General features: G+C 47.3%; 1 protein-coding gene across 2 annotated transcripts in view; it reads right to left on the reverse strand.

Moving 5' to 3' along the window:
- The window catches only part of LOC146042250 (Fc receptor-like protein 5), a 78,823-nt gene that overhangs the window by 50,570 nt on the left and 525 nt on the right, over positions 1–27,728 (reverse strand). For both annotated transcript variants that reach the window (XR_014463809.1, XM_083162176.1), the window contains exon 2: positions 26,501–26,815. Coding sequence is in view for 1 of the 2 variants with exons in the window: in XM_083162176.1 (XP_083018302.1) it covers positions 26,501–26,815 (315 nt within the window). In the remaining variant the exon portion in view is untranslated. The remainder of the gene's footprint in view (positions 1–26,500; positions 26,816–27,728) is intronic.

Consider the following 27,728-nt stretch of genomic DNA (forward strand, 5'->3'; position numbering starts at 1 on the left):
AAGGACGTGTACCGAGTCCCCACGTGGGGCTCGTTGCGCTCGCCACACTTCAGGCTAACTTGGATAGTGGGGGTGTGCAAGGATGGAATAGCATGCAAATCGGCAGAAAATTACAGAAAATCGGGTGCTAAATCGTATCCGATTTTTGCAAGCAATTTGCAACCGTTATGCAGCTGATTTCGCGGGTGCCGTGATAATACACACCCTTTTTTCTGTTTTAGCTGCCATGATGTTATATATAAATAATTTAAACAAAACATTGTCTATCCAGCTGACATTAGAGATCCATAAATAAGAGTCACCAATACTTAGAGGGCCTAATTCAGGTTGGCTCACTAAGCAGTGGTCTGCTCAACGAGTACCTTATCGCCGTCCTACCGAATACTATCATGGGAGGGGATGTGTTCACTAAAATATCGCCTCGCATGCAGCTGCTAGGGATGACCATGGAGTCAAAATTATCAATGGTTTATGGCCGATGCCGAATACTTTTGCCATTGATGGGGAAGAACCAGATGGTTTCCCTCCGTCAATGGCGCAGCAAAACTTTTTCAAGGTGCTGAGACACGAAGCATAGCCCCGACTCTTGACAACACTGAAGCCCCACCCCCACATACTGATTGGCCTATGGGCCAGTCAGTCAAAGACAATGGATGACCATCGATAGGTAAATCTATCAATGGTCATCCATAACATAGTTTATTACTATTGATGGCTGGTTGCAGTATCGCCATTGATGGCAACCATCAATGGCAACAGCACCAATGGCCACCCCTAACGGCAGCTAGCCGATGGTCACCAACCATCGAATGATTTCTCCTTCCTTCGGAAATAAAAGTCAGTCTAAACTGACTTTTATTTCCTCTGCAGATCCCCGAAGACGGGGAGGGTGCTGACGTCATGTGACGTCAGAGCGAACAAGGATTATTATACAGTAATTGTAACTTGTTCAGTTCTTGGTGGTAGTTGGATAATGATGAAACGGGATTTATTATAGACTCCATTTTCCTTAATTATGTGATTCGTTTATTCAAAAACAGACAGATAAGATTATATTAGTAAATATTATATTAGACATGCCACATGGGGGGCTGAGCTGATGTGAGCAATCCAAGCATCATGGAGTATACTGGTAAGTGTGCTCGTCCCATCAGCCAGCAGTTGCCAGCCCTTTGTCAGCCCAGCCCCCTCCCATCAGCTCAGCTTCCAGTCCAATTTATACATTTCTTTCTAAGCATGGGGTGGTTTCATATAAGGAAACATTGTAACTACAGTATCCTATTTATAATATATACATACATGGTAGAATGTATTTTACTTCTGTCAGCAGTTCTAGTTGACTCTGACGTAAGACATTTTGTAATTAGAATATACATTTAAGCTATACATTCAATTCACAATCCCTTATATTGACAGCAACAGGTGATGAGGCTTCAGAAATAGTGTTGTTGCTTGGAGACTGCTTGATTGATGGTGACAGGACATATGGTGTTCTGTTTGACTTTGAGAAGTCCCTTGAGTAATTTTGAATATTGCATTATACTGTTATACACATAATTTCTATTAAGTGAAATCTTCAACTTGTGTGGAAATATAATTTTGTCCCATCCCAACAGTAATTAACTGATTTTGATACAATGGGGCAGATGTATTAATCCTGGTGAAGAGATAAAGTAGAAGTCGATAACGCACCAACCAATCAGCTGTGTTTGAAAATGACAGCTATGGGCTGATTGGCTGGTGCATTATCTCCTTCCACTTTATCTCTTCACCACACTTTATAAAACTAACTCCAAGCCAACGTGGATAGTGGGGGTATGAACAGGTCGGGAGGGTATCAACAGCTCGCCATGCTTCGGGCTGCCGTGGATAGTGGGGGTTTGAAATGGAGGCATTTCCCAGTACAGGTCGAGTATCCCGTATCCGAATATCCGTTATCCGAATTATTCCGAAAACCATACATTCCAGAAAGTGAAAAAAAAAATTTTTTTTTGCTAAAAACTCACTGGAGACATTTGTAACAGCATCACTGGGGACATGATATGTAACTGGCACTATATATGTGCAAGACAATGATTGCTTGGCATTCAAATTCAATGCTGAGATAGTACACACATTTTGTTTCACGTTTTGAAACCTTGTTTTTTGAACAAATAAAATATATTTGTGTGTATTTTATGTGGTAATAAAATATATTTGTGTGTATATTATGTGTTTATACAGCATAAATGCAAGATACTTCAAAATACATCATTGAAATATTAAAATATTTCGAAATACGGAATAATCCGTTATCCAAAATTCTCCTGGTCCCGAGCATTTTGGATAAGGGATACTCAACCTGTATGTAAATGTGTCCTTTATTGTGCATGAGATGCACTTGTGCACCGCACCTCCCCTTTGTGCATGAGACGCACGTGCGACCGAACCCGTAACCCTGTCCATCTCCCTGAAGTGGACACGGTCAGGTTTGCGTACCGTGCCGCAAGAATTACTGAGACGCATAAGCGTATGAGACGCATGATCACCTCTCCGCAGGCGTCCACCAGCGCAGGGGATCTGGCGGTTACTGGCACTGTGTGAGAGGCTCTCACTAGGCTTGCCACGCTCTGCCGGGGACAGAGCGTCAGCTCGCGGGGACAGTATGGGGACTACGCTGCCTGACGGGGACACTTCGCTGATCACGCTAGGCTGCCATTGTTTTACGCTGAAAGCGTAGCCTGCCGCCGTGAAACTACACAAGTACCCAATTTTGTTATCAAAATGAGCAAAACCATGTGCACTGCAGGTGGGGCAAATGTAAAATGTGCAGAGTGAGTTAGATTTGAGTGAGATTATTTGTTTTTGTGCAGGGTAAATACTGGCTGCTTAATGTTACAATTCAATTTAGATTTCAGTTTGAACACACCCCACCCAAATGTAATGGTGTGTACACAAAGTGATGTTGTGTACACACGGTAGGATATGCCGTGCTATGCGAGTCCCGATGCGATCAGATCGCATCGGGACTCGCATCGTGCGGCATGCATGTAATGGCACAATTTTGACTATATAGTCAAGGCAGCCAAGGCTATCTGCCTTGCGATACGCGAATGCACATCGGGATCGCAAACAGATCGCACGGGTTAAAACCCTTGCGATCTGCATACGATGCCGACACGATGTTGACTATATCGTCAACATCGAGAGGCATATTGTACCGTGTGTACACACTATGAGATTCCCTTGCTATTTGACTTATGCTATGTGCTATGCAATCTTTGCTAACTCTGTACTATTTACATACAATTCTTGCTATCTGCATTAGATTTGCACTATATAGTCATTGCTGCCCTGTCTATCTGGGTTTCGATTTGTGCTGTCACGGGAGCGCGCATCGGGATTGCAATGTAAAAAACCTGTGCGATCAGCATACGATCTGCATACGATGTGCATGCGATTTTGACTATGTAGTCAAAATCTAATGTCAAATGTCACCGTGTGTAAACACCATAACTCTCTCTGCACCTGTAACATCTGCCCCACCTACAGTGCAGCATGGTTTTGCCCATTTTGAGAACAAATTTGCCCTATGATCAGGGCTTAAAGTGGTCACGCAGAGGTGGGGGAACTCATTTCTCTATGCCACCTAATTACACTCCCTCTCCTTTCCCCATCGGGTAGAGACAGGGCCAGTGGTAGGCTATTTAGCACCCCCCTGCAAACTAGAATGCTTTTCTGTGAGAATTACTGTACAGGGTCAATGTGGAGGATAAAATGTTCCACCTCACCATTAGAGGTGGTGGAACTCAGGGGTAGATTTATTAAGCTCGGCGAAGTGATAAACTAGGGGGAAATTTACCAAAATGGATTCGTAGAAAAAAGGTGTATTCGTAGGCAGAAATACACCTTTTTTTTACGAATTTGTATTTTCGGGATTTACAATCCCAAAAATACAACAATTCGTAGTCCTAAAGATGGAACATTCGTATTTGTAGTTACAAATACGAATGTCTACACCATCGATAGGATACGACAGAAATCACCATTCAAAAGAATGGTGGTTTCTGATTTACTAAGCAGCCGTACTGATAATACGGCTGCTTAGTGGTGTAAAACACCCACGCAAATACGACAGGAAAATAGAACACCATTTTCATGTCGTATTTGCGTTTTTGCCTGCACGGATCAGTCAGATCCGTGCAGGCTTCGGTGTAAAAAAATAGAAAAAAAAATAAATTAAAAAAAAAAACGGCGTGGGGTCCCCCCCACAGCCGAAACCAGCACCAGGCTGACAGAGCCTGGAGCCGGTAATTAAAAATCAGGGAACCCGACAAATAGGGGTTCCCCGATTTTTAACAACCAGCCCCAGGCTCCTGCTCTGGGGCTGGTTCCCAAAATACGGGGGACAAAATGACTAGGGGTCCCCCGTATTTCAAGAACCAGCCCCAGGCAAAACCAGCCAGCGGGTAATGCCACAGCCGGGGGGAGACTTTTTATGCAAGTCCCCCCGGCCAAAGCATTAACCCTACCGACCAGTCAGCCTGGCCAGGGGCCCTGGGGGAGTGGGGACCCCCCCAATAAAGGGGTCCCCCCCCTCCAGGACTTACCTGACCAGGCTGAAGCCTGGTGCTGTCCTCGATGCCCCTGGGCGGTGGGCATCGAGCTGATGGTTTTGTGTAAAAAATAGAATAAAAACCATTGTTTTTTACTGTGGCACTACAAGTGCCAGCAAGCCTCCCCAGCAAGCTGGGACTTGGATAACCACAAGTCCCAGCCTGCTGGGCATTAAAGGGCCCGCTGGGTCTTGTAGTGCCACCGTAAAAAAAATAGTTAAATAAAACACACTGACACCCGTTTTAAATAAAAGTTTAATACACACATTACATACATACTGATACTTACCTTTCTTGATCCCGTAGGTAGCCCTGGTCCTGATGTCCTGTGTCGTCCTCCAGGTCCATGTCGGCTGTCTGCGTCGTCCTCAAGGTCCATGTCGACGGTCCGTGTCGTCCTCCAGGTCCATGGCGGTGTCCGGGTCCGAAGAAATCCATGTTGGAGCTGTGGAAGGAAATCCTACTCACCTGTTCCTGCGCTGAAGAAGTCTTCTCTTGATCCGACGTAATCCAGGTAATCTTCCTGCTGTCGCCGGTCCCCGCTGTCTGCGCTGTCTCTGCATCGCGCTGAGGAGAGATGCTGAAGTTTCATATTCGGCGCCTCTCCTCAGACTGAATTCTATTGGCCGCCTAGCAGGCCAATCAGGAGCCGACTTTCTCGGCTCCTGATTGGCCTGCTAGGCGGCCAAAAGAATTCAGTCTGAGGAGAGGCGCCGAATATGAAACTTCAGCATCTCTCCTCAGCGCGATGCACGGACAGCGCAGACAGCGGGGACCGGCGACAGCAGGAAGATTACCTGGACTACGTCGGATCAAGAGAAGACTTCTTCAGCGCAGGAACAGGTGAGTAGGATTTCCTTCCACAGCTCCAACATGGATTTCTTCGGACCCGGACACCGCCATGGACCTGGAGGACGACACGGACCGTCGACATGGACCTGGAGGACGACGCAGACAGCCGACATGGACCTGGAGGACGACACAGGACATCAGGACCAGGGCTACCTACGGGATCAAGAAAGGTAAGTATCAGTATGTATGTAATGTGTGTATTAAACTTTTATTTAAAACGGGTGTCAGTGTGTTTTATTTAACTATTTTTTTTACGGTGGCACTACAAGACCCAGCGGGCCCTTTAATGCCCAGCAGGCTGGGACTTGTGGTTATCCAAGTCCCAGCTTGCTGGGGAGGCTTGCTGGCACTTGTAGTGCCACAGTAAAAAACAATGGTTTTTATTCTATTTTTTACACAAAACCATCAGCTCGATGCCCACCGCCCAGGGGCATCGAGGACAGCACCAGGCTTCAGCCTGGTCAGGTAAGTCCTGGAGGGGGGGGGGACCCCTTTATTGGGGGGGTCCCCACTCCCCCAGGGCCCCTGGCCAGGCTGACTGGTCGGTAGGGTTAATGCTTTGGCCGGGGGGACTTGCATAAAAAGTCTCCCCCCGGCTGTGGCATTACCCGCTGGCTGGTTTTGCCTGGGGCTGGTTCTTGAAATACGGGGGACCCCTAGTCATTTTGTCCCCCGTATTTTGGGAACCAGCCCCAGAGCAGGAGCCTGGGGCTGGTTGTTAAAAATCGGGGAACCCCTATTTGTCGGGTTCCCTGATTTTTAATTACCGGCTCCAGGCTCTGTCAGCCTGGTGCTGGTTTCGGCTGTGGGGGGGACCCCACGCCGTTTTTTTTTTTAATTTATTTTTTTTTTCTATTTTTTTTACACATTGCAGACTGCACGGATCTGACTGATCCGTGCAGACTGCTAGAAATAATTCGTATTAGCAGCCGTATATACGGCCGCTAATACGAATCATTACACCATCGGAGGGTTACAAAGCAGTCGTATATGACTGCTTTGTAACTGATCCTCCGGAACACGACTTTGCATACGACTTAAACAGTCGTATGCAGTCGTAGGGAAAATACCAATACGAAAAACTAGGTTTTTCATATTGGTAAATTTCCCCCAAACTGTCTGTTTTTTATCACCAGCCAATCAGCTCCTACCTGAGAAGTTACAGGCTTGGTTTGAAAAATTACAAGTAGGAGCTGATTGGCCGGTGATAAAAAACAGACAGTTTATCACTTCACCGAGCTTAATAAATCTGCCCCTCAGTTTCACCCAGTTCCCCCTCACTTTAACCCCTGCCTGTGATCAAGTTAATATAATAATAATAATAATAATAATAATGTGTAATGGCTTTGGATTATTAGTTACTATAATGAGACAAATTTAATAAAGTAGTACAGTATATTAGAAACTGGATTGTGTGTTGAAGTTGATGTTTATACTGTACCTTGTTATGGTAGTTTTATTGTATCTATTCAGCTATGGATGCACTACCTGAGGTACCCGGTGTTGCTTGGTTTTGGTTGCACAATTAGCATTACTTGAACTTTATCCTTCTCTTGTTTTAAGCGTGACAGCTCTTCCCACAGATCCAGGAGGGGGCTACCTGGTGTAATTTGTATTGATGGGGTTTCACCTGTAGCCATAATCCCCAGACTTGCTCTGAGCAGAACATTTTTTTCAATGTTTTTGGTGGGCAATGTCTTTGCCTTTTTCTGTATCTGTATTGTGTAAAAATGTTTTGGTATTTTTTTTTAACTTTGAATTTTTTTATTATTTTTGGAATTGTTTGCAAGTCTCAGCTGCTCTGACCAGAGATTGATTTAGTTTAGAAGGCATTGTCGCTCACCTGAACTCCCAACCCTCTCAATTTTGCTTCCCAAACTAATTGCCACTCCTCTGTGAAGTTTTCATCTAAACAACTGACAGGCCCAGAACAGGCTTCCATGGTCAATAGTCTCCATGGCTTCTATCAACAGGAAGTCACACCAGGAGCCCAAGCACTCAGATAGGCATCCCAGACCATTTGTCATCTGTCTGTGTCATTTCCATCAAAATCCATCTAAGTGGAGGGCCCAGAACATGCTCCCTGGGTGAAAGGTCTGCCTGGTGAACACCAACTTGACATGGGACAGAGGTCCTCGCCACTCCAATAAACATCCCAGACCATTTCTCATCAAAATGCATCCAGCAGAAGGCCCTGAACATGATCCATATGTGGTTGGCTTCCGTATCTGTCCACATTTTTCCTTGAACCCCATGACCTATACCCCCTCTATGTTATACAACTCTGCCATATCTTGCTTCCCTGACTCACTTTGGGTTGGGGCTGGACACCTTTTTGGGACCCCCACCGGGTCAGGATTGGGGGTCTTAGTGGCCGTAAACCTAATCTGAACCCAACCAAGCCACCTCACGTTGTTTCATCCAAATCAGTCCAACAGTGTCCAAATGCATAACGGACAAACAATGCTTAATGGCCAAATAACAGGCAACAAATATGTAAAAAATATTAATGCCTGTGATGGGTCTCAGTTTTCCTCCATTTCCACTCCATACCATGTTTTTAGAATTTTCTATAATGAAATAGACTTAAGCACTTATGCATTGTACTAAATAGCTGTGTCTGGATACAAGTTATGAAAGCTTAAGGTTTATAGATATTTGTTTGAGAGGAAACATTTTTTTTTTGTATGTTGTTGATATTTGAAACTATAGTTGTATTCTTTGATATTTTGTTTTTTATAAGTTTATAATTAGATTTTGTAAATTATTACAGATATAATTGTAGACTGGTTAGTTAAACTGTCTCTAATATAAGAACAATGGACTCTAGAATAAGATGTCTACTGTCACATGCTTGTGAGATTATTATTACTTTCCTTTATTTATGTGGTGCCACAAGGGATCTGCAGCGCCAAATACAGAGTACATAAACAAATAGGCAAAACTGGAAGTAGTGACTTAAAGTTCAAGGTTAGGAGTGTGATACCAGCACTGTGTCACGATCCGAGCTGTCAGACAGACTTTCTTACCGGCTAAGTGCCTCCGCAGGTTCAGCTTGCGGTCCAGACGTCATCTCTGCCGGCCTCCTGTCTCCCAGTGACAGTCCCCAGTGCACGGCAATCCACCTGTCCGCCGCCATTGCTCCCAGTATCCAGCATGGTGTGCACAAACACACTTTCCCGCCATAGCAGACATGGGGGCTGCCATGTTCTTTCCAGTCACATGTCTGTGCTGTCCAATCCTGTTGGTTCTGATCTCCCTGTCATACTTCCTCGGCCAATCCTGGCCACCCAGTGGGGATAAGTATGCTGGGAGCTCTCAGAACCATTGCTAGTGCTTCAGTTGTCTCCAGTGTATGGTCAGCTGTCCTTGTCTCCGTGCAAGTGTATTTCTCTGCTGGTGTTGTCTTCCATGCTGCAGTGTGTTCCAGGTTGTACCATCTCCTGTGAAGTCCAGGTTATTCCACCGCCTGTGATCCTGCCTCTTCAGCCCAGCGACCAAGCCTAGCTCCGGGACTCTGGTCCTTCCGATGCTCCAGCATCATCCACCATCGATGTTTCATCGCTAGTCCGATATTCCGGATCTCCTGCTTCCGTCCGTCATTCCGGACCCACAGTCATCTCCCGTCCGTCATTCCGGACCCACAGTCTCCTTCCATATCCGATACCCGAATCCGATGTTCCCACATCATCATCGATAGTCCGATATTCCGGATCTCCAAGCCAAGCTTCCGTCCGTCATTCCGGACCCACAGTCAAGCTCAAGTCTTCCGTCCGTCATTCCGGACCCACAGTCTTCACATCCGATGTTCCACCATCGATCCCACATCACATCACATCTGTAAAGTATTGCAATCTGCATGAACTCTGTTATTTCTCCTGCATACTTTACTGTCTGTTTATATTACAACCATCTGCAAATAAACTCTGGTTGTATTTTACCTCTGACTGCTTATTGGCTCTGGGTGCACTGTCGCGCACTCCATGCGCAAGGGTCCTCTCCAACCTCCCCGGTTCAGGTACCGGTCCAGGTCCCCACCAGAGGCCTCAGTCTTGTCGACTGAGTCCCCTGGTGTGACAGTAAGCACTAGCCAAATGGATCCAGCCGCAAACCAAGCATCTCCACCCAGCCCTGTACAGCAACTGGCTGTTCGCTTGGATCAGCAAGAGGCTGCGCAGAGCCAAGTGATTCATTGTCTGCAAGATCTGTCTTCCCGGCTGGATAAGCTACAGACCACTCTCAGTGGCCCTGAGCCTGTCAGAGAACGTCCAAGTCCAGTTCATCCTCCTGTAATGGCTGCTGCACCTCGCCTTCATCTCTCTGTCCCCACCAAGTATGATGGGAACCCCAAGACCTGTCGAGGTTTTCTCAATCAGTGTGAGATTCACTTCGAGCTGCAACCCAGCAACTTCCCTACTGAAAGGGTCAAGATCGCCTACATCATCTCCCTCCTGTGTGGAGCAGCGTTAGAATGGGCGTCTCCCTTATGGGAAAGATCTGATGCCATCCTGTCCGACTACAAGGACTTCGTGTCAACATTCCGGCGTACAGTATCTTCGATGAGCCTGGGCGATCATCATCTGCCTCCACTGAACTCCTCCGTCTCAGACAGGGATCCCGCTCCGTCGGGCAATATCTGGTCCAGTTCCAGATTCTGGCGTCTGAACTCTCCTGGTGTGATGGGGCCTTATACGCAGCTTTCTGGCATGGCCTATCCGATCATATTAAGGATGAACTCGCTACCAGAGACTTACCCTCAGGTCTAAATGACCTTATATCATTGTGTATCAAAGTAGACCTATGCTTCCGAGAAAGGGCTGTAGAACGTCACAAGAGCGCTCCAGTTAAAGTGCCAACTCCTCCGCCTTCTTTACCCACTGCTCCTGCGGTCCATTCCAAAGAAGAACCAATGGAGATAAACCGTTTCCGTTTGTCTCCAGGAGAACGTCGACGTCGACGGTTGGCACAGCTCTGCCTGTATTGTGCTGATCCTGCACATCAAATTTCTGCATGCCCAAAGCGTCAGGAAAACTCCTCCTCCTAGCCCGTCAAGGAGAGGGTAGGCTAGGAGTAATTAAGTCCTCTCCATCAGCAACTGATTGTGTCCTTCCAGTTTCCCTACAAGTTGGTCAGCATTTCAAGACTGTCTCCGCACTTCTTGATTCCGGTGCCGCTGGCAACTTCGTTACTGCAGAACTGGTCCGCAAGTGGGGGTTACCCACTGAAAGTCTTTCCAAGACTGTCTTCCTTACTGCTGTGGATGGCAGTAGGATTCCTGATGCGACAGTCTCCCGCAGAACTTTGCCACTTACAGTAAAAGTGGGAGTCCTGCACACTGAACTTTTGTCCTTCCTGGTTTTACCCCGAGCCACTCATGCTCTGATTCTGGGTTTACCCTGGCTCCATCTTCACAATCCTCGTCTTGATTGGAAGACATCGGAAATCCTTTCCTGGGATCCTTCCTGCTCCGGTACCTGTCTCCAAAAGGTACTCCCAGCTCGTCATTCTTCAGCCGATGCAGCAGACCTTCCGCCTTTTCCCTACCAAGATTACTCAGATGTATTCAGCAAGTCTGGCGCTGATGTCCTACCTCCTCACAGACCGTGGGATTGCCCTATCGACCTTATCCCAGGCAAAGAACCACCCAGAGGTAGAACTTATCCTCTCTCTCTTCCAGAGACTCAAGCCATGACCAATTACATCAAGGAAAATCTGGCAAAGGGATTCATCCGTCCTTCGACTTCTCCTGCTGGCGCAGGGTTCTTCTTCGTCAAGAAGAAGGATGGAGGCCTACGTCCCTGCATTGATTATCGCGGCCTCAATGAAATTACAGTAAAGAACCGATATCCGTTGCCCCTCATCACCGAGCTGTTTGACCGTGTCAGCGGTGCAACCATCTTCACGAAACTCGACCTGAGGGGTGCATATAATCTCATCCGCATACGAGAGGGCGACGAGTGGAAGACGGCGTTTAATACCAGAGACGGCCACTATGAGTACCTCGTCATGCCCTTCGGGCTCAGCAATGCCCCAGCCGTGTTCCAGCACTATGTCAATGAGATTTTTCGGGACATTCTGTATCGTCATGTAGTTGTATATCTCGATGACATTTTAATCTACGCCAATAACATCACAGAACATCGTTATTGGGTCAAAGAGGTTCTGTCCCGGCTGCGAGCAAATCATCTCTACTGTAAACTGGAGAAGTGTGTCTTCGAGGTGAAGTCTATACCCTTCCTAGGGTACATTGTCTCCGGTTCTGGTCTTCAAATGGATCCAGGAAAACTGCAGGCCATCCAAGATTGGCCAATTCCCTCTTCGCTGAAAGGTATTCAACGTTTCCTGGGTTTTGCCAATTATTACAGAAAATTCATTCGTAATTTCTCGTCTATTGTGGCTCCCATCACTGCCTTAACGAAAAAGGGGTCTAATCCAGCGAAGTGGCCGGCAGAAGCCATCGAAGCCTTCCATCTGTTGAAAGAGAGGTTCACTTCCGCTCCTGTTTTAAGACAACCTGATACCACCTTGCCCTTTATTCTCGAGGTTGATGCCTCCTCCGTGGGTGTTGGGGCAGTCCTCTCGCAGAAAGCGCCCGATGGTCGTCTTCATCCCTGTGGGTTCTACTCCTGTAAGTTCCTGCCTGCAGAGCGTAACTATGCCATCGGTGACCAAGAGCTCCTCGCCATCAAGTTGGCATTAGAAGAATGGAGATATCTTCTAGAGGGCGCTGTTCATGAGATCACAATTATCACAGACCATAAGAATCTTCTGTATCTCAAGTCTGCTCAATGTTTAAATCCCCGTCAAGCCAGATGGACACTTTTCTTTTCCAGGTTCCGTTTCAAGCTGTCGTTCTGTCCAGGGACACAAAACCGAAAAGCTGATGCCCTTTCCCGCTCATGGGAGAAAGAAAGTGAGTCTAAGTCCACACATCAACATTTCATTATTGATCCAGTGGCCTTCTCCGCAACGAGAGTTTCAAATCTCACGCCCCCTACAGGGAAAAGATATGTAAAGCCAGCTCTAAGAAAGAAGTTGCTCTGTTGGGCGCATTCTTCAAAATTCGCTGGCCATGCAGGCATTCAGAAAACCTACGAGTTTATCACCAGGTCCTACTGGTGGCCGTCCCTCAAACAGGATGTACAGGACTTTGTTTCCTCTTGTGCTAAATGTGCTCAGCACAAGACCAGTCGTCAGTCTCCTCCTGGGCAATTGATGCCACTGTCAGTGCCACATCGTCCTTGGACGCATATCTCTATGGACTTTGTAACTGATCTTCCAGAGTCTGACAAGTTCACCACCATCTGGGTGATTGTTGACCGGTTCACCAAGATGGCTCACTTCGTTCCCCTCACCGGTCTTCCGTCAGCTTCCAAGCTGTCCCAGCTCTTCATCAAAGAGATATTCAAGCTTCATGGGCTGCCTCTTGAAATCATCTCCGATAGAGGAGTCCAATTCGTAGCCAAGTTCTGGCGAAGCCTGTGCTCCCTGCTTCAAATCAAGTTAAAGTTTTCCACAGCCTACCACCCTCAAACCAATGGCCAAACGGAGAGGGTGAATCAGGACCTTGAAGCACATATGTCTCTTCTTCCCAAGATGACTGGGCTCAACTCCTTCCATGGGCAGAGTTCTGCCATAATAACCAATATCATTCTTCATCAAATGTCACTCCATTCCTTGCCAATTATGGGTTTCATCCTCGAGTTCCTGACTTCACTCTGCAACCTGTGTCCTCTGTTCCAGCGGTCGACACGACCATCCGGCAGTTCGTCAAATCCTGGAAGCTCATTCGTTCTTCACTTCTGAAGGCTTCAAGCAGGTACAAAAAATTTGCCGACAGGAAACGCAGAGCTGTGCCAGCCCTCCGTCCAGGAGATCGTGTCTGGTTGTCAACCAAGAATCTTCGATTGAGAGTGCCATCGATGAAGTTCGCTCCCCGATATATTGGTCCTTTCCCAGTTGAGCGAGTCATCAATCCAGTAGCTTACAAGCTCAAGTTGCCGCCCTATTTGAAAGTGCCAGCTACATTCCACATTTCGCTGCTCAAGCCGCTGGTTCTGAATCGCTTTCATTCCAAGCTCCCCAAGGCTCCTAAGGTTTGCACCCAGCGTGGAACAGAATATGAGGTCAGTAAAATCTTGGACTCTCGCATCCGATATGGTCGTCTGCAATATCTGATCGATTGGAAGGGCTACGGCCCCGAAGAGCGATCATGGACCAATGCCATCGATGTCCATGCTCCCAGACTCATCCGGGCGTTCCACTCCAAGTTTCCCCGCAAGCCTAAAAGGTGTCCTGGGGCCACCCTTAAAGGGGGGGGTGCTGTCACGATCCGAGCTGTCAGACAGACTTTCTTACCGGCTAAGTGCCTCCGCAGGTTCAGCTTGCGGTCCAGACGTCATCTCTGCTGGCCTCCTGTCTCCCAGTGACAGTCCCCAGTGCACGGCAATCCACCTGTCCGCCGCCATTGCTCCCAGTATCCAGCATGGTGTGCACAAACACACTTTCCCGCCATAGCAGACATGGGGGCTGCCATGTTCTTTCCAGTCACATGTCTGTGCTGTCCAATCCTGTTGGTTCTGATCTCCCTGTCATACTTCCTCGGCCAATCCTGGCCACCCAGTGGGGATAAGTATGCTGGGAGCTCTCAGAACCATTGCTAGTGCTTCAGTTGTCTCCAGTGTATGGTCAGCTGTCCTTGTCTCCGTGCAAGTGTATTTCTCTGCTGGTGTTGTCTTCCATGCTGCAGTGTGTTCCAGGTTGTACCATCTCCTGTGAAGTCCAGGTTATTCCACCGCCTGTGATCCTGCCTCTTCAGCCCAGCGACCAAGCCTAGCTCCGGGACTCTGGTCCTTCCGATGCTCCAGCATCATCCACCATCGATGTTTCATCGCTAGTCCGATATTCCGGATCTCCTGCTTCCGTCCGTCATTCCGGACCCACAGTCATCTCCCGTCCGTCATTCCGGACCCACAGTCTCCTTCCATATCCGATACCCGAATCCGATGTTCCCACATCATCATCGATAGTCCGATATTCCGGATCTCCAAGCCAAGCTTCCGTCCGTCATTCCGGACCCACAGTCAAGCTCAAGTCTTCCGTCCGGCATTCCGGACCCACAGTCTTCACATCCGATGTTCCACCATCGATCCCACATCACATCACATCTGTAAAGTATTGCAATCTGCATGAACTCTGTTATTTCTCCTGCATACTTTACTGTCTGTTTATATTACAACCATCTGCAAATAAACTCTGGTTGTATTTTACCTCTGACTGCTTATTGGCTCTGGGTGCACTGTCGCGCACTCCATGCGCAAGGGTCCTCTCCAACCTCCCCGGTTCAGGTACCGGTCCAGGTCCCCACCAGAGGCCTCAGTCTTGTCGACTTAGTTCCCTGGTGTGACACACTGGCAGTAATTATTATGACAAAAAAAAAAGTGATTGGCTAATCGAAGTACGGGGGATGGTTTCTTCTAAAAAGAACAATTTATTGTACATAACACAATGCAATAAAATATTATATAATTTATAAAAAACTTTGGATATCCAAAACCACATGACATAATATTCAAGACAGTATAGGACAAGTACAGGGTATACAAACATATCTGCATCAGCAGTTGATACTTAAATAAGTTTCAGGGTATTAAAAAAACAGGGGGATTAGATACTGTTGGAGGGAGTAATATGGAGTAGAAGACAGCTTCTTAAGAGAAGGAAGGACACATGAGAGAACAGGGCCCTGCTCCTGAGAGCTTACACTCTAGGGGGAGGGAATTGATGTAGATTTTATCTATGGGGATTGTCATAATATAATGTTGTATGATGGGAGTATATCCAAGCTGAGGCAACTTATCTGCTACTATTGCATTTGAGGTAGGGTAGAGGTGCTTTAGTCTACAAATGGAACATAAGGTACAGTAAATAACTGTATATCAATGAACTAAAAAAATGATGTCATTTATATAAGGCATGATATGTAGAGTTTTTAGTCTGAGGGCCAATTTGGCAGATCAAACGCATCCCTGGTGTCAAATTAAATCATGCTTCAAAATGAAAATGTCATACAATTCACTTAGATACAATTACTAGTGATTATGATTCTGAATGAAACTGTCCTGGTTGCTTCAGTTACCAGAATCTATACTGATCACTTTTGAGAATCTGATTGGACCGATATGTCAAAGAGCATATAAAAAAACTATTTCTATTGATTATCAGTGCTAATTCAAATAATAGAGGCGCAGAGTGACACCGCAAGGTGTAAACCCCCCCTTCTATACTTCAATAGGTACTGGTAGTGTACCTCACACTTCTGCAGCTAGGAAACCTCCCACCGTCCATGGCGCAACCTTCCCGTAAACCCTATACCCTGAAAGACGACTAATTCAAATAATGCAGTAGTCAATTGTTAAATAAAAAGGTACTGCTTTCCTAGCATGGCGCCCACGATTAGCATCGCATTAATCGCAAGCATCGCATGCATCTAATGTGTTTCTGCACCATAAGATGCATGCGATGCTTGCGATTAATGCGACTACAGTGATTTTTTCATCGTACCTATTTTTATCACATGCATCGCATCAGTCGTACTGTTTTAATGTCATAAGATGCATGCGATGATTGCGATTGATGCGATGAAAGTATTTTTTTATCTTGGGCATTTTAAATCGCATGCATTGTATACTCTTAAACATACATACAATGTATGCGATGGACGCGATTTACGCGATTTCATACATTTCATACATAAACGTGAACCCAAAGCGTGGCGAGCGCAGCGAGCCCCGCGAGGGGTGGCGGTACGCGTCCTCCGACCTTTTCATACCCCCACTATCCACGTCGGCGTGGAGTTGAGAATAGAAAGTGTGGCGAGCGCAGCGAGCCACCGAGCCCGATGCGTGGCGAGCGCAGCGAGCCCCGCGAGGGGCCACGGATACCTGTGAAGCTCGCGAGGGGACGCGAATACCTGTGAAGCTCGCGAGGGGACGCAAATACCTGTGAAGCTCGCGAGGGGACGCAAATACCTGTGAAGCTCGCGAGGGGTATCCGCGTCCCCTCGCGGGGCTCGCTACGCTCGCCACGCTTCGGGCTCGGTGGCTCGCTGCGCTCGCCACACTTTCTATTCTTCACGCCGACGTGGATAGTGGGGGTATGAAAAGGTTGGAGGACGCGTACCGCCACCCCTCGCCACGCTTCGGATTCACGTTAATAGTGGGGGGTTGGCGTGGGGCTACATTTAACATCGTAAGCACCCATTTGGGTGCTTAAAAGCACCCGGGGGGTTGGCGTGGTGCTGCATTTAACATCATAAGCAGCCATTTGGGTGCTTAAAAGCACCCTTTAGGGTGATTATACAATTTATACGTATAGGGGGCATACATACACCCAGGGGCTGGCTGGCAACTTTTAGCCTGGGGGGCAAGTCTAGAGCACTGGCCCATAAGTAGCGCATAAGTGGCCCATAGGTAGCGCATTGTTAAATGCAGGTTTTTAAATAAAAAAATTAAAAGCCTAATATATTATGCAGGGGGACTAGTGACACTACCCCCTGGCCTAGCACATTATTGTCATGTGGCTCCAGGTTAACTGAGATTTTGCGCAAGTGCAAAAGCTCCGATTGTGGCAGCCGAGGTTTTGTATGTATCAGCCCGGCTTTGTAGGAGAATGGGCACTGAGAGAGGTGCGGGACACGGCACACTGATAATGTGCCTGGCTTCCCACCATCCCACTCCGCCCCTGCCACAGGCTGCTCACCTGCATAAAAAATAGAAGAGGACACCACTGGCTGTTCTCCTGCATAAATAACTATCTGGACACCACAGGCTGCTCTCCTGCATAAATAAATAACAGGACACCACAGGCTGCTCTCCTGCATATATAAAGAACAGGACACCACAGGCTGCTCTCCTGCATAAATAAATAACAGGACACCACAGGCAGCTCTCCTGCATAAATAAATAACAGGACAACACAGGCTGCTCTCCTGCATATGAAAAGAACAGGACACCACAGTCTGCTCTCCTGCATAAATAAATAACAGGACACCACAGGCTGCTCTCCTGCATATATAAAGAAAAGGACACCACAGGCTGCTCTCCTGCATAAATAAAGAACAGGACACCACAGGTTGCACCCCTGCGTAAAAGACAGGACACCACCGGCTGCTCCCCCTGTATAATAATAATGCCATGATGCCACAGGCTTCTCCCCCTGTATAATAATTTGTGTCATGGCATTACTATTATTATATAATACAGAGGGAGCAGCCTGTAGTGTCATGGCATTATTATTATTATTGTACAGGGGGAGCAGCCTGTGCTGTCATGGCATTATTATTATTATACAGGGGGAGCAGCCTGTGGTGTCATGCCATTATTATTATTATACAGAGGGAGCAGCCTGTGGTGTCATGGCATAATGCCATGACACCACAGGCTGCTCCCCCTGTACAATAATAATTATGACACCACAGGTTCCTCCCGCTGTATAATAATAATGCAATGACACCACTGGCTGCTCCCTCTGTATAATAATAATAATGCAATGACAATACATGCTGCTCCTGCTGTATAATAATAATTCAATGACACCACAGGCAGCTCTCCTGCATAAATAAATAACAGGACACAACAGGCTGCTCTCCTGCATATGAAAAGAACAGGACACCACAGTCTGCTCTCCTGCATAAATAAATAACAGGACACCACAGGCTGCTCTCCTGCATATATAAAGAACAGGACACCACACGCTGCTCTCCTGCATAAATAAAGAACAGGACACCACAGGCTGCACCTCTGCGTAAGACAGGACACCACAGGCTGCTCCCCCTGTATAATAATAATACCATGATGCCACAGGCTGCTCCCCCTGTATAATAATAATGCCATGATGCCACAGGCTGCTCCCCCTGTATAATAATTTGTGTCATGGCATTACTATTATTATATTATACAGAGGGAGCAGCCTGTGGTGTCATGGCATTATTATTATTGTACAGGGGGAGCAGCCTGTGCTGTCATGGCATTATTAGTATTATACAGGGGGAGCAGCCTGTGGTGTCATGCCTTTATTATTATACAGAGGGAGCAGCCTGTGGTGTCATGGCATAATGCCATGACACCACAGGCTGCTCCCCCTGTACAATAATAATTATGACACCACAGGTTCCTCCCACTGTATAATATAAAAGTAATACCATGACACCACTGGCTGCTCCCTCTGTATAATAATAAGGCAATGACACCACATGCTGCTCCCACTGTATAATCATAATGCAATGACACCACAGGCTGCTCCCGCTGTATAATATAATAATAGTAATACCATGACACAAATTATTATACAGGGGGAGCAGCCTGTGGTGTCATTGCATTATTATTATATAGAGGGAGCAGCCTGTGGTGCCATGGCATTTCTTTTATATTATACAGGGGGAGCAGCCTGTGGTGTCATGCCATTATTATTATACAGAGGGAGCAGCCTGTGGTGTCATGGCATAATGCCATGACACCACAGGCTGCTCCCCCTGTACAATAATAATTATGACACCACAGGTTGCTCCCCCTGTATAATATAAAAGTAATGCCATGACACCACTGGCTGCTCCCTCTGTATAATAATAATGCAATGACACCACAGGCTGCTCCCGCTGTATAATAATAATGCAAAGATACCACAGGCTGCTCCCGCTGTATAATATAACAATTGTAATGCCATGACACAAATTATTATACAGGGGGAGCAGCCTGTGGCGTCATTGCATTATTATTATACAGAGGGAGCAGCCTGTGGTGTCATGGCATTACTTTTATATTATACAGGGGGAGCAGCCTGTGGTGTCATGGCATTATTATTATACAGAGGGAGCAGCCTGTGGTGTCATGGCATAATGCCATGACACCACAGGCTGCTCCCCCTGTACAATACACACCCTCATACATACAGACATACATACATTTATACACCGCCACCCTCATACATACATGCGATTTTACCACCACCACCCTCTTACATACATATATACACCGCCAGCCTCATACATACATACATTTACACTGCCACCCTGATACATGCATACATTTACACCGCCACCCTCATAATACATACATTTATACACTGCCACCCTCATACATGCATTTATACACCGCCACCCTCATACATACATTTATACACTGCGGCACCCTCATACATACATACATTTATACACCGCCACCCTCATACATACATACATACATATATTTACACCGCCACCCTCATATATGCATACATTTACACCGCCACCCTCATACATGCATACATTTACACCGCCACCCTCATACATACATACATACATTTATACACCGCCACCCTCATACATGCATTTATACACCGCCACCATAATACATACATACATACATACATTTATATACCGCCACCCTCATACATACATTTATGCACCGCGGAACCCTCATACACACATACATTTACACACCGCCACCCTCATACATAGATACATACATACATTTATACACCGCGGAACCCTCATACATACATAAATTTATACACCGCCCTCATACATACATACATTTATACACCACCACTCTTATCCATACACTGCCTTCTTCATACATACATATATCCATACATACACTGCCTCCAACACTATACATATACAAACTCTACCCAAACAACATAGCTCAGCTTTCTCTACAAAATCTAACCCCCCCCCCCCCGCAGCTTTCCTGCGGCTCCATTATCCATACATGTTTAAATTCAGCCCCTCCCCCCTAACACAACCCCCGGATACCCTGCCACATGGCCAGCTAAAAAACAGTAACTTACTGATAGATGATCATTGGCACTTTCAATTCTGCCGCGGGCTCTGTTGCCGATAGTCGTATTAGTGGACCTGCTGCATTCGGGAGGGGAGGAGGATGCCGTGCATTGACCGCATGCTGTGCAGGGAGTGGGGGGGTTTGGTGACGCCGGGCGTTCTCCAAATGTGGAGAGGGGGGTGTAATCCGCAGGTCGCGGCCAGCGGCTGCCCGCTATGCAGCCGCTAACTATGTGGGGAGGGCTGCCCGATCACTGCTGCCTACAGTGTCAGTGATCGGGAAAAAGCGCGCACTGCTTCTGCGACAGGGGAAAGGGCCGGGGAGGGTGATGGAAGAGCCGCAGCTCAATAAGGAGACTGGAGATTGGCCACCACTGCTCTATGCAGTCAGAGGAGGTGGGGCCGCCTAAGCACCCAGACTGCCGCTGAGCTAAGGTGTAATGATGTGTGGTCCAGCCGAATTGTGTGGGCTGCGCTGGTGCGCTACACACCAGCCTGCATATTTCGGCCTCACTCTAATCGGCCTCCCGGGAAACTTCCCGGTGCATTTAATGGCCAATCCGCCCCTGCTTCCTCCAGTCTCTGCTGACGCGTGGGTGGGAGGCGTCATCGTCATGACGTCCCCACCCAGCGTCTACGGTCTGCCACTGCCGCCGGGGATAAGAGGGAACAGGCTGCCGGGGCCCTCCTCCACGAAGCCGTGGAGGCCGGCGGCCATGTTCCTGTGGCCGGAGACATAATTTAAAAGACCACAGGAACATGGCCGCCGGCAGTGAAAAAAAAACCTGGTAAGGCGGCCTCGGACACGGCCGCGGTGGCGCGGCCCGCAGCACACCAGCCAGAGCGGCCTGGGGGGCAGATGGCACCCTGCCCCCCGGCCCAGCCCGCCCCTGCATACACCATAGTATATCGCACCCATCGCACCCATCGTATTCATTGTACATATAAAACTACATACAATCCATACAATTGACTCGATGAGTGTGATGCATGCGATTTAAACGCATACATCGCAGTCATCGCATCGCACGCATCGTAGCTTACTATACTACTGTTTTTCATACGATACCTGCGATTTAAAAACCAAAATCGCAGGTATCGCACAGATTGTATGCCATATAAAAATGTACACGATTAATGCGATGGGCGCCGTGCTAGGAAAGCAGTACCAATAAAAACAATCAATATTAAAGACTATTTTTTTCCCTCCATATTTAATTAATATAGCAGGTTATTCTGGTTGACTCGCAAGACTGCGAATTTTGCAGCCTTGCAAGTCCACCAAACTCCACCCACACGTCTGCCTGACCCCCCCCCCCCCCTTGCATGCCACGCTCCCCCGCAGGCATGTGAATGGATGTTTAGCATAAACATCCATTCGCATGTTGAATGCGGGGAGAAATCATTCAATGGTTGCCGAACATCTAATGATTTCTACAGCGCTCACAGACCTAAGACACCTCCTAGGTCTGTGTGCGCCCTGTGCGGAAAGCGGGCGGGCAGCTGACATCCACTGTCGTCAGCTGCCCGCCCCCAGCACCCGCGTCATCTGGGAATCACCATGAGAACGCCCAGCATTTTCATGGGAACACCCATAAAACGTTGGGTGTTTCCATGGGTGCATCCCCCGGGCCGCCCCACGCCCCCATCCCATCCCCCCCATCTACACACATACATGATTATGCCCATGCGCAGTCTCGAAAAATCACTCCCATGCAAGTAAACTAGAATAGGGTCCATAATGTACATGCAGGTAGATTTTTCTATTCATCTGAAAAATCAGTGTTCATTACAGCTCAGTTCTTAAACATAGAAACATATGTGATAGCAGATAAGAACCACTATGCCCAACTAGTCTGACCCTTTTGGTATCCTTCAGGCATGATCTCAACCCTATTGATCCTTATTACTTTGTAATGAGATCCTTATGCCTATCCCAAGCATGATTTCATTGTTCTACTGTCTTAGACTCTACCACCTCTGATGGGAGGCTATTCGGCAGTCATTATCCCGACTGGCCGTTCTCAGACAGCGTGGCCAGCGCGGGCACGGTGGCGGGCGTAGCTCGTCAGCTAGTCTATTCTCCCTCTATGGGGGTCGTGGACCCCCACGAGGGAAAATAGCCGACGGCCTTCGGAAACCCGGCCGTTGCTGTTTTAACAGTCGGGATCCCTACGTCGGGTTAATGACTGTCGGGATCCCGACTGTTGGGACCCCGTCCATCACCCGGCTATTCCACTACCTTTTCTGTGAAATAATTTTTCTCAGGTATCCCCTGAACCTCCCTCCCCTAGTGTCAGTGCATGTCCTCGAGTTCTAGTACTTGTCTTCGTTTAAAGAATTTTCCCCTCCTGGACCTTGGTAAAACCCTTGGTATATGTGACAGTGTCTATTATGCCCCCCCTTTCCCTTCTCTGCGCCAAACTATACATATTGCGATTTTTTCTTTTTAGTCTTTCGGGGGAAGGTTTTGTAGTGTAGGCCATGCACCATTTTAGTTATCCTTCTTTGTGCCATCTCTAATGTATTTATATCCTTCAGAACTGGACACAGTATTCTAGATGAGGTCGTACCAATTAGCTATACAGAACTGGACACAGTATTATAGATGAGGACGTACCAGTGACCTATACAGAACTGCACACGATATTCTAGATGAGGCCGTACCAATGGCCTATAGAGAACTGGACACGGTATTCTAGATGAGGCTGTACCAATGGCCTATAGAGAACTGGACACTGTATTCTAGATGAGGCTGTACCAATGGCCTATAGAGAACTGGACACGGTATTCTAGATGAGGTTGTACCAATGGCCTATACAGAATTGCACACAGTATCTAAATGAGGTCGTACCAATGACCTATAAGGAACTGGACACAGTATTATAGATGAGGACGTACCAGTGACCTCTAAAGAACTGGACACGGTATTCTAGATGAGGCTGTACCAATGGCCTATACAGAACTGGACACGGTATTCTAGATGAGGTTGTACCAATGGCCTATACAGAACTGGACACAGTATTCTAGATGAGGTTGTACCAATGGCCTATTCAGAACTGGACACAATATTCTAGATGAGGCCGCACCAATGGCCTATACAGAACTGGACACAGTATTCTAGATGAGGTTGTACCAATTGCCTATACAGAACTGGACACAGTATTCTAGATGAGGCCGCACCAATGACCTATACAGAACTGAACACAGTATTCTAGATGAAGCCGTACCAATGACCTATACAGAACTGGACACAGTATCTAGATGAGGCCGTACCAATGACCTATACAGAACTGGACACAGTATTCTAGATGAAGCCGTGCCAATGACCTATACAGAACTGGACGCAGTATTCTAGATGAGGCCGTACCAATGACCTATACAGAACTGGACACAGTATTCTAGATGAGGCCACACCAGTGACCTATACAAAACTGGGCACCGTATTCTAGATGAGGCCGTACCAATGACCTACAGTATACAGAACTGGACACAGTGCTCTAGATAAGGCTGCACCAGTGACCTATACAGAACTGGGGGGTGCCGCGAATTGCGGAGGGGGGGTTTCGGGGGGCCCGCGAATCATAGGAGGTTGCGGGGCCCGCGAATCGCGGGAAGTCGCGGGGGCCGCGAATTGCGGGAGCCCGCGAATCATGGGAGGGGGGGTTGGGGGGGTCCCCCGAATAGCGGGAGGTCGCGGGGGGCCCGTGAATTGCGGGAGGGGGGTCACGGGGGCTCGCGAATCACGGGAGGGGGGCTTGCAGGTGTCTGGGAGAGGAGGGGGGTGCGGGAGTAATGGTGGATGGTGGATGTGGAGAAATGGTGGATGGTGGGTGTGTACTGTAGCCCTGGCTGGGCGGGGGGAGGTGATGTCAAGGGGGTGGGGTGAGTAGAACACTGGTCTTTTCCTTGGGGGGGGGGGGGGGCGGGTTTGTGTATAATGCTGGGCGGGAACGTTATACACATAGAACACTGGTCTTTTCCCTAGAGGGGCAGGTTTGTGTATCCCGCTGGGAGGGAACGTTATATACACAGGGGATGAGTGACAGATCTGGCTAAATATATAAGAGAAGGTACTAATGGTATTTTTCATGTACTTTCCTCTCTCATATTTTGCTGTATTTCTTTCACTCCCTTTTCTATTTTCCTCTGACAGTTCTTCCTATTTTCTGATAACTTATGTTACTACTAGGTGATTTATCGCGCCCTACGGGCGCTCTTCACACCGGTGTAAGGGGCTGCGCCCCCTTAATTTGTGAAATTAGTATTGTGAGAAATATGGTTAGAATTGTATGAAAGATGCTCTGTATTGCAACTTGAGTTATAGGTGAAATGTGTTAAATAGAGAGCGTATGATTTGGAAGGGGGTGTGTATTGTTTTGTTTAATTAAAAAGCGGTTACAGAGTAAGATGTACATTGATAGTGTGGATGGTACAGTGACATTTGTGGGTGTGGGGGGGGGGGCTGTGTGTGCGTGTTGTTTAGGTGTGTGTGTGTGTGCAATAGTATAGTAGGGTGTTTTTGAGTCAGCGGCTCCCCACTGGCGGAGGTCACGACACAGGAAAATAGGAGGCTGGGTAGTGATAGGGCATAAGGGGGACTAAAGAGGAGGGTGGGGGACACTGTGCAGCTAGAATTGTATGAAAGATGCCCTGTATTGCAACTTGGGTGTCCGCGAATCGCGGGAGGGGGGGTCGCGGGGGGTGCCGCGAATTGCGGGAGGGGGGGTTGCGGGGGGTGGGGGTGTGACGCGAATCGCCACAAGAAAAAATCAACACAGAAAGGTCAACACATGTAAATGTTGACATAAGTGTGGCACTTCATTGGTGTCCATGTCGACACATGAGAATGAATATGAAAACATTCAAAAAATGAAAAATAAATCTTCAAAAACTCATGTCAACCTTTTTCATTGTCGACCATAGCTATGTCAGTGTTTTGCATGTGCCATTTAATCCTGGGGCTGCCGCGAATCGCAGGGGGGTGCCGCGAATTGCGGGAGGGGGGGTCGCGGGGGGTGGGTGCCGCGAATCGCGGGAGGGCGGGGTTTACGGGGGTTCCGGTGGGGGGGTTGCCGCAAATTGTGGGAGGGGGGGTCGCGGGGGGTGCCGCGAATCGCGGGAGGGGGGGTTGCGGGGGGGGTGTTACGCGAATCGCCACAGGAAAAAATCAACACAGAAAGGTCAACACATGTAAATGTTGACATAAGTGTGGCACTTCATTGGTGTCCATGTCGACACATGACAATGAATATGAAAACATAAAAAAAATGAAAAATACATCTTCAAAAACTCATGTCAACCTTTTTCATTGTCGACCATAGCCATGTCAGTGTTTTGCATGTGTCATTTAATCCTGGGGCTGCTGTGAATTGCGGGGGGTGCCGCGAATCATGGGAGGGGGGCTCAGGGGGGGTGTGCCGCAAATTGTGCAAGGGGGGATGCGGGGGGGTATTTTTGCCGTGAATCACGCGGGGGGGTCGCGGGGGAGGGTGTTTTTGCCGCGAATTGCGGGAGGGGGGGTCGCGGGGGGGGTGTGTTTGCCGCGAATAGCGGGAGGGGGGGTCACGGGGGTGTTTTTGCCGCGAATCGCGGGAGGGGGGGTCACGGGGGAGGTGGTGTTTTGGCCGCGAATCGCGGGAGGGGGGGTTGCGGGGGGATTGCTGCGAATCGCAGGAGGTCGCGGGGGGGTCGGCGGGGGGGCGCTCACCTGGTGGCTGTGGAGTAGCAGTGCTGGGCAACATGGGGAGGCAGAGGGTGTCTGGCACTGTCTGTGGGCTCACTGGGATGGTTCTCACACTCACACACTTTGAGTGACAGATGTAGCCAAATATATAAGAGATATGTGTGTGTGTATGCATGTGTGTATGTATGTATCTTATGCATATTTTGTTAAAAATAAAGAGACTGTGACATCTATCATCCTGCTAGGAGGAGGAGTCAGCCACAGAAGCGATATGACAGGTTTCAGTGAGCTGATTCAAACTGGCAGGGGAGGAGAGGTGCCCCCTTGGGAGCAGGAGCCCAGCGGCAGATGATTCCATTGTCTCCCAGAGTTGCGCCTCTGGATCACACAATGATCAAATCTTAATTCATAGTACAGTATATGGGATTTTGGTCCACACAGTATTAACAGCTACAATAGTCTGCTAAAACAAATGCATGAGTCTGTCTCTGTTCAGATATTATAAACTAAAATTACATGATTACTCTTTTATTTATGGTTAGTACTCACCGTAGATGTTGAGCTGATAAGTTTCTGCTTTATTCTGTGTAATGTCGGCATTTTGAGCAGTCACTGTGTACGCCCCCTGATCAGTATATGTGACATTATCCAGTCTCAGGCTTCCATTCCTATACATCTCACATCTTCCCACATACTGACCATAACACTGAATACTTCCAGCAGGAATAAGGTTAGCTACTGGGATACTGCCACTAGTAGCATTGACAAAAGACCATAGTATTGTATATGGTTGGAATGGGATAACCACATGAAAGGTAACCGATCCCCCAAGCTCTCCGTCCACCACCTGAGCAGCGGCAGCACCTGCAGGGGATAATGCAGCACATCAGCATCACTTATTAAAAAAACATATCAGAAAAAAAGATTTATAGGGTGAGATTTAATAGGATGAGAGATTCAGAAAGTGAGAGATTTGGGAAGAAATCTCCAGTTTTTTTAAAGCGGCAATCATTTACACTGCAAAATCACACTGGTTTTGCAGTGTAAATGATTGCCGCTTTAAAAAAACTGGAGATTTCTTCCCAAATCTCTCACTTTCTGAATCTCTCATCCTATTACATTTCACCCTATACTATCCCAAAAATACGGCAATTGGTATTCATATTGATAGCACATCAATACTACAGGTTGAGTATCCCGTATCCAAAATGCTCGGGACCAGGAGAATTTTGGATAACGGATTATTCCGTATTTCGGAATATTTTAATATTTCAATGATGTATTTTGAAGTATCTTGCATTTATGCTGTATAAACACATAATATACACACAAATATATTTTATTACCACATAAAATACACACAAATATATTTTATTTGTTCAAAAAAACAAGGTTTCAAAACGTGAAACAAAATGTGTGTACTATATCAGCACTGAATTTGAATGCCAAGCAATCATTGTCTTGCACATATATAGTGCCAGTTACATATCATGTCCTCAGTAGTGCTGTAACAAATGTCCCCAGTGAGTTTTTATAAAAAAAAAAAAAAGAAAATTTTTTTTTCACTTTCTGGAATGTCCGTATTTCGGAATAATTCGGATAACGGATATTCGGATACGGGATACTCGACCTGTACTACGAATTGCCATATTTTCGGGATAGGGAAATTTACTAAAGGAAATGTGTAAAAAATAGGTGTAAAAATAGGTGTATTTGTATCCAGAAATACACTTATTTTTGACATTTTCTATCCCGAAAATACGGCAATTCGTATTGA

This window comes from Crinia signifera, chromosome 19 (genome assembly GCF_055691185.1).
Source record: "Crinia signifera chromosome 19, ASM5569118v1, whole genome shotgun sequence".
In the NCBI taxonomy this organism is placed as follows: domain Eukaryota; kingdom Metazoa; phylum Chordata; class Amphibia; order Anura; family Myobatrachidae; genus Crinia; species Crinia signifera.